The sequence below is a fragment of the Caenorhabditis remanei genome, chromosome V (genome assembly GCF_010183535.1).
Source record: "Caenorhabditis remanei strain PX506 chromosome V, whole genome shotgun sequence".
Classification (NCBI taxonomy): Eukaryota; Metazoa; Nematoda; class Chromadorea; order Rhabditida; family Rhabditidae; genus Caenorhabditis; species Caenorhabditis remanei.
Window position 1 is genome coordinate 17,563,512 of NC_071332.1, and position 12,772 is coordinate 17,576,283.

Genomic DNA, 12,772 nt, shown 5'->3' on the forward strand with positions numbered 1-12,772 from the left:
TGATTTGCCCAAAAGAAAATTATTACGGTTATGATATTTGAGAGAAATGAAGCGATTTATCGAAAAAAATTGTGAATGTTTATTTTTCCACAAAAATTTAAAATCTAACAAATACAAGAAAAAGGTCCAAATTTTTATAAGTGCACAGTCTCCCAGACTCCGAGTAAGAACTGCAAGAAAATTTTTGATCTACCCTCATGAAACCAAAAATTTGAGAAATTAGCAGGTCTAAAACGTTATTACTTTAATTTTTTTTTTTCAGTTTTAGAATTATTCTGAGAGCATTATCCATTCATTCAATTCAAAAAATCCTGGTTAAATATATTATTATAGGTCGAAAAGGCAATTTTTCATTTTGATTTTGGAAAAATCTACGGGATTTGTTCATTTCTCAATATTATCCAACGAATGATATCTCAAAACGTGCTCCGGAGATTTGTACACATTTCTGTAGGACGGTTTTTTAATTTGTTCATTAGTTTTCGAGAAAATAACAAAAAATTGAAAGAAATTCGGAATTTGATCGATTTCTCAAAAACTAATGAGCAAATTGAAAAACCGTCCTACAGAAATGTGTACAAATCTCCGGAGCACGTTTTGAGATATCATTCGTTGGATAATATTGAGAAATGAACAAATCCCGTAGATTTTTCCAAAATCAAAATGAAAAATTGCCTTTTCGACTTGAAATAATATATTTAACCAGGATTTTTTGAATTGAATGAATGGATAATGCTCTCAGAATAATTCTAAAACTGAAATTTTCTTAGTTCTGACCTTGAGCTTTACGCTAAAAATTAAAGTAATAACGTTTTAGACCTGCTAATTTCTCAAATTTTTGGTTTCATGAGGGTAGATCAAAAATTTTCTTGCAGTTCTTACTCGGAGTCTGGGAGACTGTGAAGTGCGTGATTTTATTTATCGTTATTTAGTGAGACTAAGCACATAGCGTTTTTAGAGCTTTTTCAAAACCAAAGAAACTGACAAAATCGACGTGTTTATCAGATCAACAATTCGGAGATCAAAGTTTAACAGATATGCATGAGAAATATATTAAAGAAACAAATTAGAACAATAACAGTAACCAAATCTACATTCCTAAACTGTTTCAGATTGGTGTTTCATCTTCAGAATCATCAGAATCATCAGAATCTCCATGTTTCATGATGATATTCTTATTTCTGATTTTCATGCCAATCTTCTTTCCGGCCGCCTCTTCCACCTGCCTCTTCGCACCCTTCGCAGTTACATATTCAGCATTCTTTGGATCCATCGTTTCGGCAAGTAACGACTGAATCAAGTTGGATGATTTGGCGGAGAACAGATGGCTTAGTTTGGCGGGAAATTTGAATTTTCCAGAATATTTTACATGAGTATAGAGAATGAATGCTTCGAAACTAGCTTCTCTCCGGTTAGTGTCAGCATTCCGTCTGCGTTTCAGTGGCCGAGGCTCCTGGAAGAATTGGTGGCATAGAGCTTTGAAAAAGTTAGTTCTTTTCTCCTTACCATGATCCACTCGGCAACTTTTTCATATTTCAAAAATTTCCGTGTCATACCGCTGACCAATGGGTTGGCGAGTTCGAATTCCAAAACTGCCTCGTAGCGACTTTGACCTAGAGAAAAGAGGTATTCGTATGTCAGGATGTCGACCACTAACCTTTGCCGACCGGCAGCTTATTCCAAACTTCCAGTCGTTTATAACTCCATAAAAGCAAATGGACTTTCACATTTAATCGGAAACTACGGAGGAGATGAGTGAATAGCTTTTCTTCCAAACTGTAAGGTAAGACTATACATTTTTCAAAGGAAACATGATCAAACCTCGCCATGATTAGGTGGAAAATTCGATGATTCAAATGATCGAACTCAGGCAGTTCGCAATAAAACCCAGTGATGCCGTGGGATTTCATTCTAAAAAAATGTATAATAACGGGTCGTATTATATCAAAGGCACCTCGTACATGCACAAAATTCATCACTACTCCTGAGCTATTTCCATGACTCTGATTAAAATCAGCGCGTGATTTTTAGTGATCTTTTAAGAGTCTCAAAAACCCTAACAATTCTCTTGGAATGGCAGTTGAAAAATATTACGGCATGCCGTTATAGTACAGTTTTTACGATAACTCTCTTGTGAATTTTTGAAGATCTATAGAATACTTACAACTCTTTCATTTGCGTGCTGCGTCTCAGTGTAAACTTTGTATCTTCGTTTCTTGTATTTTGGCAGAAAATCTCGATAGCTTTGTAGCATTGATGCCTATCGAGTTCTGGTTTTTTGGACACCTCGCGTATCGCTTCACTCCACGCCACGTCATCTATTGCTCCGCCTTTTTTGGATTCTCGAAACTTCTCAAGAATCATTTTCAAGACAATCCTCAACAACTCGAAGCATCGATCATTGGAAATGTGAAGATGAAAACTGAGTTCCTTGATTTTCACATGCTGTCGTAGATTGTCGAGTTGTGTTTCCTCGTCATTTACGACGTGTTCACGAATTTTATCAGGATTCAGACCGGAAGACGTGGCGGATTCTGAAACGAAAATAATCAGATCTAGCTCGCCGAGAGTATCAAAATTCACCATAAAACTTCTGAATCATCGTCGGATCGTCCCGTTTTTCGCATCTCTTCAATTTGTTCATAATTGCGGCAGCTTTTGTCGCCGTGGTACCCATAATGCGAGCCACATCAATCGGTCTGTGTTCACCGTCAAGAAACTTCTTCCACTTTTTCAGCTCTACATCATCATGACTATCGGGTTTATGGTACTTTTCTCGAATTTGGTCCTCGGGCCGCTCCCAGTCGAGAGTTTTCAAAAAGCTATCCGTTAGCACATTTTTAGCGCGGTATTTGATAGAATGACCTGAACGATGTGGAAGACCTTCGCCTGCAAAATACATTTCTTTTTTTGAAAGAAAACACCGGAATCAGGCTTGGCCGGAGTCGGAGAAATAATCGAAACTCCGCGGAGCCCAAACTCTGTTTTTGTAGTATATTTACTGGTAAAAGCTTTTAATGATGATTAAACATGTTTTGAAAGGGAGCATTCTAAAAAATTGGAAAAAAGTGCAAGCAAGCTTACATTGTCCCTGTTTTAAAAAAATCCGTTCCGATTTACCGATTTGAGAATTTTCACCGGCTCGCATACTCGCAAAGGGCCGAGCCGGGCCGATTTGAGAATATTCACCGACCCGCCCGGCCCGGTCGGCCCGGGTCACAGTACAAAAATTTGAAAATTTGAATTTTTTTTATTTTTTCGCAATAAAGTCGAATTTTTGACGTTTTTACATTTCGATACAACACAAGTTTACATAGGATTTTTGACTGTTTTTGATGAAAATTTTTAAAAATTTCGAAAAATTTTGTGTAAAACTAGTGCACATTTTTTGGCTCAGGGCCGACCGGGCCGATATTTTGCAAGTATGGTGATCACTACTTCTTTGCGTCAGAGCAAACTCCTGGTTTTTTTAGTTCCAACGGTTGTCTAAATGTTTCTTGGGACGTTTCAACGTGTCTTGGGACGTCTAAACATATTTGAGCACTTTTACAACACCAAAGGACGTTTTAGGACGTTTGTCTTTTCAAAGGAAACTTAATATTACCCATTGGCCGGTGGCTGACCACTTGCTTAAAGTTTGGGCCGGGGACGCAGAGTGGGTCACGATGCGACTATTCCGAGAGCCGTCTTAAATCGAAATTACGCAACGAGACCCACTCCGCGTCCCGGGCCGAACTTTAAGCAAGTGGTCAAACAGCGGCAAATAGAGGCCGAACGTGTGAACTCCTCATCCTGTCACAGTGCTCACTTACAAAGTTTAACCCAAAAATTGTGGGTGTCCCGATGCCAGACGATGTGCCTATCCTCTTTCTTGCTTGTCTCCATATATTTCAGCGCTTTATCAACTTCCAGTCCGTTCTCCTCCGCGTATTTTCGCCAGTTTTGGAAGACTCTCACAGTTTCTTCTAGTGAGAAGTTCTTTTTTGACCGTAAATTGATACCGTGCGCCTCCGTTCGCTCGAATTGATCTTTTGTCAAAGGAAAAACGTTGGCATGATAGAAAAGATGACCTTCTGGAGTGTAAAGACCCTCCTGGAATAGGACTTTCGAAAACTTCGAGAAAACATTTTAAATACCTCAGGCAAAAAATCCAAATCGTGCTCTTCCTCTCGTTTTGTCTTTTTTCGATACGAATCGTTGTCTGTCATCTGAAAATGAGATTTCCAAGTAAAAATGGCAGACTTCCAGCGGGCCGGGCTGGATTTCAGTACAAAAATTTTAAATTTTCTGCAAAAAATTTCGAATTTTCGACATGTTTTTATTAGCGGTCCACGCCTTCTTACAACTGCGCCCCGCCGTAAACGAGAGAGAGTATCGGCGAGAGACGCAGAGTTTTTTTTGGCGCGAAACAGATTTTCACAATTTTTGATCTATTTTTGCATAATTTTCTCTCGGTAATTGACAAATTTTAATTAAAACTTGTGAAAATAGATTTAAAAAAATTGTGAAACCTCTGCGTCTCTCGCCGACACTCTCTCGTTTGCGATGGAGCGCAGTTGTAACAAAATTGCTCCGCTAATAAATATCGATGAAAACTCAAGCGTATGAGAGATTTGTGACCATTTTTGATAAAAATTTCGAAAAGATTTTGCAAGTCTGAAAAATGGGAAAATTGAATGAAGAAAGAATGTTTGACAAGGAAAAAACCTGTGAATTTTTGTGATAATTATGGGGAAAAAAGTGGAAAAATAGATTTATCGATTGAAAAATAGCCACAACAGAACAATTAACAATAATAACCAAAAACTCTAAAAACTATTTAAAAATTTTAAAAATTGTTTTTCTTCGAAGGCATCATAAAAATTTCCGTCGCCATCTGAATCCCGATTTTTTCGTTTTTTCTTCTTTTCTTCATTCTTGACAGCGTGCTCCTCGACGTCTTCTGAATCTCCCACGCCTTCAGAATCCCGATGCTTCCGTTTCTTCTTCTTCTTCTTACCCACAGCTTCTGAATTCATCGTGAAATCTTCAGAATCTTCAAGAACGTCGTCTGAATTCAGATTCTCCCGTTTTTTCTTCTTTTTCTTAGCCACAGCTTCTGGATTTATCGGGACGTCTTCTAAATCCTCGCCGACCTCATCTGAATCCTTGACGACGCCTTCTGAATCCCGATTCTTCCGTTTCTTCTTCTTCTTCTTCTTAGCCACAGCTTCTGAATCCATCGTAAGGTCTTCTGAATCCTCAGGGACGTCTTCTGAATCCATGACGACGCCTTCTGAACTCTCAATACCTTCTCCGATGTCTTCTGAATCCCGATTCTTCCGTTTCATCTTCTTCTTCTTCTTAGCCACAGCTTCCGAATCTTCAGGGACGTCTTTTGACTTCACTGGCTCAGAATCTTCCTGGGATTCTGAAGGCATGACGTCTTCAGAATCCATTTTTCTCTGTTTTTTTCGTTTCGTAACATTCCTGAATTCAGAATCCTCCACGTCTTCTGGAGCTTCTGGAACTTCTAGAGCATCGTCAGGGGTTTCTGAATCCTTGACGTCGTCATCTGAATCAGAACTCGAATCCTCCTCCACAAATTCCTTCGAGCAGATTCTCCTCTCCTGCTCCGTCGTCAACGTCTTCTGATTCTTCGCCCTATCCAAAACCTTTTTCTGTCTGCGTATCTCCTTATCCAACACTATTTCCTCCACATTTTCCTCTTCTCGATTTCTGAATTTTTTTCGAATTTTCGCCGGATCCGCCTTCTCCAGAATATCCTCAACTTCTTGCTCCAAAATCTGGCTTCTGACCGCCCGTGAGTGCTCCAGAAGCCTCGTGACGTCTTCTGAATCTCCAGAATCGTCGTCAGAGTCTCCAGAATCCTCCTGCCTCATCACAATCGCTTTATTTCGAATTTTCACAGAAATCTTCTCCCCCGCCGCTGTTTCCACTTGATTTTTGATCTCTTTTATCGATAAGAATTCCGAATTTTCAGAATCCAAAATTATCGATTTAATTGTAGAGCACGTGGAGTTTTCGATGAGTGGGCGGAGTTTGGCGGGAAATTTGAAATTTTTTGAAAAATTTGAATTCCCGCGCGACGTGTACAGAATAAACGCCTCAACCGCGGCTTCCACTCTGCGAGTCGCCGCATTCCGTCGGTTTTTCGGTGGCCGAGGTTTCTGAAAAAAACGGTGGCCTAGAAATCCAAAAATCAAAATTCTAGTCCGCGGACTCCCCTACCATAATCCACTCAACAACTTTCTCATTTTTCAAAAATTTTCGCGTCATTTTGCTGACCAGCGGGTTGGCAAGCTCCGCCTCCAGCACCGTCTCATAGAGAGTTTTTTCTGGAAAAGAATTATCGATTTTTAATTGAAATTTATTTTTGATCTACCATTCGCCACGCCCATTTTCTGCCAGACCTCCAATCGCTTATAACTCCAAAGAAGGCAATGAAGTTTGAGTTGGAATCGGAATCCACGTCGCAAGTGTTGGAAGAGGTCTCTTTCCAGGCTGAAATTTTCAGACTAAAAATGTGGACATCCGGACATGCGGACATCTGGACAGACAGACTTACGGGGACATTAACTCGAGACAACAACGATAGTGGAGATACTTGAATTCGGGTTGATCGCATTGGAAATCCGTGATTCCGTGCGTTTTCATTCTGGAAAATTGGAGGAAATTTAATGAGGAAAAGGCCTAAATAGGCCTAGATGAGCCTGACACAGGGCTAAATTTTCCTAAAATAGGCCTAAAATATCCTAGGGTTGTTTTAGACCGTTTTAGGCTCATATTCAGGTGTTTTCAGGTTGAAAAAGGCCTAAAACTGGCCTACATCGGCCTGAAATTTCAAAGTTTTGAAAACAAGGTTTTAGGCCTTTTCAGGCTTCTTTCAGGTATTTTTGCCTGATTTTGACCATAGCCGGACCTGAAAGGGCCTGAAACGAGTCTATCACATTTTAAGGCCTTCTGAGGCTCATTTAGGCTGGTCATATGGAAAATTCAGGCAATTAGCCGATTTTCAAAGCTTTGAAAGGCCTAAAGTGGGCCTAAACGGGCCTGAAGATAGATTTGGTCCGATTTTTGAGGTCAGGCGTTTTCAGGCCTTTTTAGGCCTTTCCTTACCTCAAAACAAGCCTAAAAATGCCTAAAACCTAACGTTTTGTTGCATTTTCTTTAAACGCAATTTCAGGCGTTTCAGGCCTGTCTAGGTCTGTCAAATAGGCATTTCAGGTTAGTTTCGTATGTAAAAACAGATTTTGAGGCCTTTTCAGGCCCCAATTCCAGCCTAAAACCCACAATTTCGCCAGTCGACTATTCTGTCTCAACGTGGCACTCGTATCGTCTTTCTCCGCATTTTGACAGAAAATTTCCAGCGCTTTGTAGATTTGGTGCTCTTCAATTAGAGGTTTTGACGACATCTGGAAGTGAAAATTTGGGATTTTTAAGAAATTCTGGAAAAAGAATTCCTGAATTTTTTTTTCAAATTTTCACAGGTACCTCTCCCAGCGCCTTTTCCCACGCTACGTCATCAGTGTCCCCATCTGTTTTCGCCTCTCGAAACTTGTCTGAAATCATTTTCAGACACGTTTTCAGCAGCTCTCGACACCGAATTTCAGGCAAATGAAGATGGAAACTGAGCTCCGTGATTTGGACGTTTTGACGGAGACGATCGAGTTCGTAGTCGTCGTCGAGGATGACGTGGTGACGGATTCTGGAGACGTCGACGCCGAACGACGTGGCGGATTCTGGAGAAATTAGGGAATTTAGAGTTTTGATTGAGAACGAAATATCGGTAAACACGCTCTACCGAACTCTGGTTTTCACATTTTTCGGTAGAGCGCGTTTACCGTTTTTTTGTTGTTTTTTTACAGAAAAAATGTTTTAAAATTATGAAAATTTGTTAGAAATCGTCAAAATTTTAAAATAAACTAGATTATGTATTACTCGTGGACAAGGTAGGCAAATGCGCTCTACGGAAATATGAATAAATAACGGATTTCGGTAGAGCGCGTTTGCTGTATTGTTTTTTTTTATTTTAATTTTTCAGAAACAAATTCAAAAAAGTTCAAAAAACGTTAAACTTGATAAGAACAAGTTGAGCGAGTGCGCTCTACCGAAGAATTGTGAAACCAGGGTTCGGTAGAGCGCGTTTACCGAATTTTTAGCGGGTTTTAATGATTTTTCCAATTTTTTTTGGGAAATTCGTTAGAAATCGTCAAATTTTTTGCTTAACTTGAAAAAAATGTTTTTTTTTGAATTTTAAATTTTTTTCGAAATTCCAACGTGGTGTACTACTCGTGGACAAGTTAGGCAAGTGCGCTCTACCGAAAAATGCGAAAAACGGATTTCTGTTGAGCGCGTTTACTGCAACACTCAATTTTTCGGTTTTTATAATGTTCAAAAGCGTCTTCCACTTGTCCACGAGGAATACACGGCGAGCTCCGCCGTGTACTTCTCGTGGACAAATTTTCCGCGATTTTTGATAGTTTTTGTTCTAGTTTTGAGAAAATGATGAAAAATTAACAAATTTCGAACAAAAAACTGTCGTGTACTCCGCGTGGACAAGTTGGATATTGAAATTTGAAAAAAAATTGAATTTTGGACTGTTTTTGAGGATTTTTCTGCAATTTTAGTTTTAAAAATACTTCATTTTTACCCCAAAACTTGGAAATCATCGTCGGATCCTCTCTTCCCGCCAAATTCCTCAATTTCGCTGTAATATTCACCGCTTTCGAGGCGGGAACATTGAGAATATCGGCTGCATACGTGGAAGCGTACCCTCTCTCCATTAGTTTCTGCATTTTTTTCAGTGTCAACTCATCGTAAGCCTCGTATTTGTAGAATTTCAGTCGGATTTCTTCAGGGAGACGTTTCCAGTCAAGAGATTCGAGGAATTCATCAGTAAGCATGTTCATGGCACGTGCTTTTATCCGTTGACCGGCTCGGTGCGGGAGACCGGTGCCTGGAAATACAAAATTTGAAATTTGACCCGGCCGGGGATCGAACCCCTGACCCTCCGCGCGTCGTCTTTTTCTTCCTCGGATTTTGAAATTTTGAAAAATTTTGAAAATCCGGGGAAGAAGAAAGAGATTCTGTATCAAAAATTCTAGATTCTAGTTCAGTACAGCTATAAAAGTAAGATTATTCTCAAAAATCTCTTTTTCATTCTTCTTTTTTCTTCTCCGGATTTTAGGAAATCTGGGGAAGAAAAAAGATTTTTTGAATTTTGGAAATTTGGGGAAGAAAAAGGATTATGGATTAGAAGTTATAATTTCTGCAACCTTCTCTTCTTAAACCCATTAGGTATGGGGGGTGAATGTTTTGTAATTTGAAAAACGTTACAATTTTTTCATTTCTCACTAGCCAAAATGTCACGCTTTGTTGATCGTTAATAACTTTGTCCGTTTTTCACATTTTCACCTAATTTTTATTTGACTATTAGGAATAGGCTGTCCCGTCATTCCTGGAAAATTTGGGGTTGATACCATCATTGCTGACCGAGCTATGGGCCGTAGAGTGAAAGTCACTTTTTTTAGCTTGAAAAGTTTGTATTTTTAAATGTTTTTCAGTGAAAATACATTCGTGACCTTTCAATGACCAAGACCAAACCAGTGACAATAACAAATTTATTTCCATTCATTTCAATTAGGAGTAAGTAGGCGGCGATTCCCTCTTAAAATCCCGGGAAACATTTCTGACACAGGGCAACAGGGCCGAAGGCCCGGTTTTACTCTGGCTCAGGGCCGCAGGCCCTGGAACTCTTGAAGACCCGGGAAGCATAGCGGACCCCGCCGGCAGGCGGGTGACGCTAGTCTACTTTATTTTAGATGTGTTAGTTGGTCTAGAATCGGAAGTTTATTTTTTCGTTCTTTTTTTTTCTTCTCCGGATTTTCAAAATTCGGGGAAGAAAAAGGATTTTGAGTCTTTTTCGTATTCAGAATCTGAAAAAATTGTGAATAATGATGTCAGATAACTTGAATTTGACACCAGAATCTCTTTTCTTTTTTCTTCCCCAAATTTTGAGAAATCCGAAAATCCTTTTTCTTCCCCAAGTTTTCAAAATCCGGAGAAGAAAAAAGAAGAACTAAAAAGAGATTTTTGAGAATATCCTTATTTTTAGAGCTGAACTGAACTAGAATCTTGAATTTTTGATTCAGAATCTCTTTTTCTTCCCCAAATTTTGAGAAATCCGAAAATCCTTTTTCTTTCCCAAATTTTCGAATTCCGGAGAAGAAAAAAGAAGAATGAAAAAAAGATTTTTGAGAATATCCTTACTTTTATAGCTGAACTGAACTAGAATCCAGAACTTTTGATTCAGAATCTCATTTTCTTTCCCAGATTTTGAAAATCCGAAAATCCTTTTTTCTTCCCCAAATTTTCAAAATCTGGGTAAGAAAAAGAAGGATTTTTGGCTGCCGCTATTCAAAAACTCACACATCTTAACCCAAAAGTGGTTCTGCTCCTGATGTTGAGCCATCACTCTGTCATTTCTCTTCACATTAATATAATCTAACGCTTTATTCAACTGTATATTATTCTCCTCGGCGAATTTCCGCCAGTTTTGGAAGATTTGAACGGACTCTTCCAGTGTGAAGTTCTTTCTCGATCGGAGGTTTATTCCGTGCTCTTCGGCTCGTTTGTATTGAGATTTTGTCATTGGGGCGACCGAGGCGTGGTAGAAGAGATGACCATCTGTGTCGTAGAGACCGGTCTGAAAGGGAAAAATTCCGAATTTTTTCAAAAATTATAAAAAAAAACAGAAATTCACAAATTTAATTTCAGTTTGTGGCAAACGCGCTCTACGGGAATGTATTAAAACCGCCAGAAGTACAATTTCGGTAGAGCGAGTTTGCATTATTTCTAGTTTTTTCAAGCTAAACTCGGTTAAAACTGTTAAAAACTTTAAAAATATCAAAATTCCTACGTTTTGTACTACTCGTGGACAAGTTAGGCAAGTGCGCTCTACCGAAAAATGCGAAAAAAACGAATTTCAGTGGAGCGCGTTTACTGCAACACTCAATTTTTCGGTTTTTTTAATGTTCAAAAGCGTCTTCAACTTGTCCACGAGGAGTACACGAGACCCTCATCGTGTACTCCTCGTGGACAAGTTCAAATTTGGACTTTTTTAATTTTGGTAGTTTTCACGCGATTTTCTGGCACTTTTCTACAAAACAACCGAAAAAATCTATCAATAATGCAAACGCGCTCCACAGAAATGTACTAAAACTGCAAAACAGACAATTTCGAACGAGCGCGTTTGTATTATTCTGATTTTTTTCCGGTCATTTTGTAGAAAATTGCTCAGAAGTTACTAAATTATTAGTAAAAATGACCGAAAAATGTCCAGACTCAGGCAACTCAATATTAATCTAATGAGACGCCACACTAATCTAATCGCAATCTCATTAGATTAGCGGATTTTGCTTGCGCAAACTTCGTTCGCGCCATGGATCCAAGAATAAGTCAGTACAAAACGCGCAAAATTTCTTTCAATTTTTGTTTTAATGTTTTTTTCTAAGTTTTAATTCTTTATTTATGTCTCGAAAGTCTGAAATCGTTGCGAACTAATTTCGTTTTCGGTTTTATCGACTTTTTCACGATTTTCCATTATTAAAAATTGTATTTTTCGGTTTCTATGGCTCTTCAAGTCTTCAACTGCAGTCTTCACTCTTCCACAACTTCCATCCGGTTTGGAAGAAAAGGCAACATTGCGATGAAATCATGAATAAATTCTTAGGTAAGCAAATTGTTTCGCTTTCAATTAGCCGTGAATAATAGTTTTTTGCTCAGGGATAATCGTGTACTTCTTCAACATCAGCGCTCTCTACATAGCTTCGAAAGAAGATTTTTTTGTGAGTTCAGACATCAAACAGTTTTTTGGTATTAATTTCGTTCATTTTACAGTAAAATTCGCTGAGTGGACGACAACGGGAAGCAACAGGACAGAGGACAACTTGGATTTTTTCCACTTGCAATGGATATGCGACTAATTTCTAAATTTTTTTCTGTTATATTTTTTGTACATTTTGATTTTTTTGTTAGAACTCTTGTTTTTATTCGAATAAATTTACTATTTCTTATTTTACTTAAAGAATTTTCAAATGCTACAACTAATTACACAAGATTCCACGTCAATCTAATGAGACCGCGCGCCAATCTAACTAGACGGTACGCTAATCTAATTAGCTGCGGCGCTAATCTTATTATGCCAACATTGCAGCTAATCTAACTGACGCCGTAGCTCATTAGATTAATATCGAGTTGCCTGAGGAAAGGGAAAAAATCGGAGCCTCAAAAAAGTTGAACTTGTCCGCGAGGAGTACACGAGTCCTTTCACCGTGTACTCCTCTCGGAAAAGACGATTTTTTTCTAATTTTCGAAGATTTTTATGATTTTTTTCAACAAAATCGGAATTTTTTTCACGAATTTTGCAGATCCTACCGCCGGCAAAATATCGTCATCAAGCTCCTCCTCTTTCTCCCGTTTCCTCCGCAACTTTTTCTCTTCTTTTGTCTCGAAATCGTCCATCTGAAGCAGAGAAATTCTCAAATTTTCCGATTTTTTTTGAAATTTTAATGAATTATAGCAGGAAAAAACCGATTTTCGGGGAAAAAATCGAGAAAAATTGGGAAATGGGGGCAATAAATAGATTTTATAAACATATTTTGAGAGAAAAAGAGAAAAATAAGGCTCTTGGGACCCGAAAACAACACACAAAACAAGCGAGAAACAAGTAGAAATGGCGACTGTTAAGGATTTTTTTTTAAATTAATTA

General features: G+C 38.6%; 1 protein-coding gene across 1 annotated transcript; it reads right to left on the reverse strand.

Moving 5' to 3' along the window:
• Positions 1–1,108: 1,108 nt before the first annotated feature.
• GCK72_020853 (uncharacterized protein) lies at positions 1,109–12,525 on the reverse strand (the record flags this gene model as incomplete). The annotated part of the gene is made up of 17 exons (XM_053733843.1): positions 1,109–1,453; positions 1,507–1,613; positions 1,658–1,776; positions 1,822–1,911; positions 2,165–2,534; positions 2,584–2,889; positions 3,813–4,092; positions 4,137–4,208; positions 4,923–6,170; positions 6,232–6,338; positions 6,386–6,504; positions 6,569–6,658; positions 7,294–7,415; positions 7,495–7,742; positions 8,654–8,959; positions 10,432–10,708; positions 12,439–12,525. The coding sequence occupies 17 exons, from the start codon at positions 12,523–12,525 to the stop codon at positions 1,109–1,111; spliced, it is 4,293 nt and encodes a 1,430-aa protein (XP_053582756.1).
• Positions 12,526–12,772: the final 247 nt, after the last annotated feature.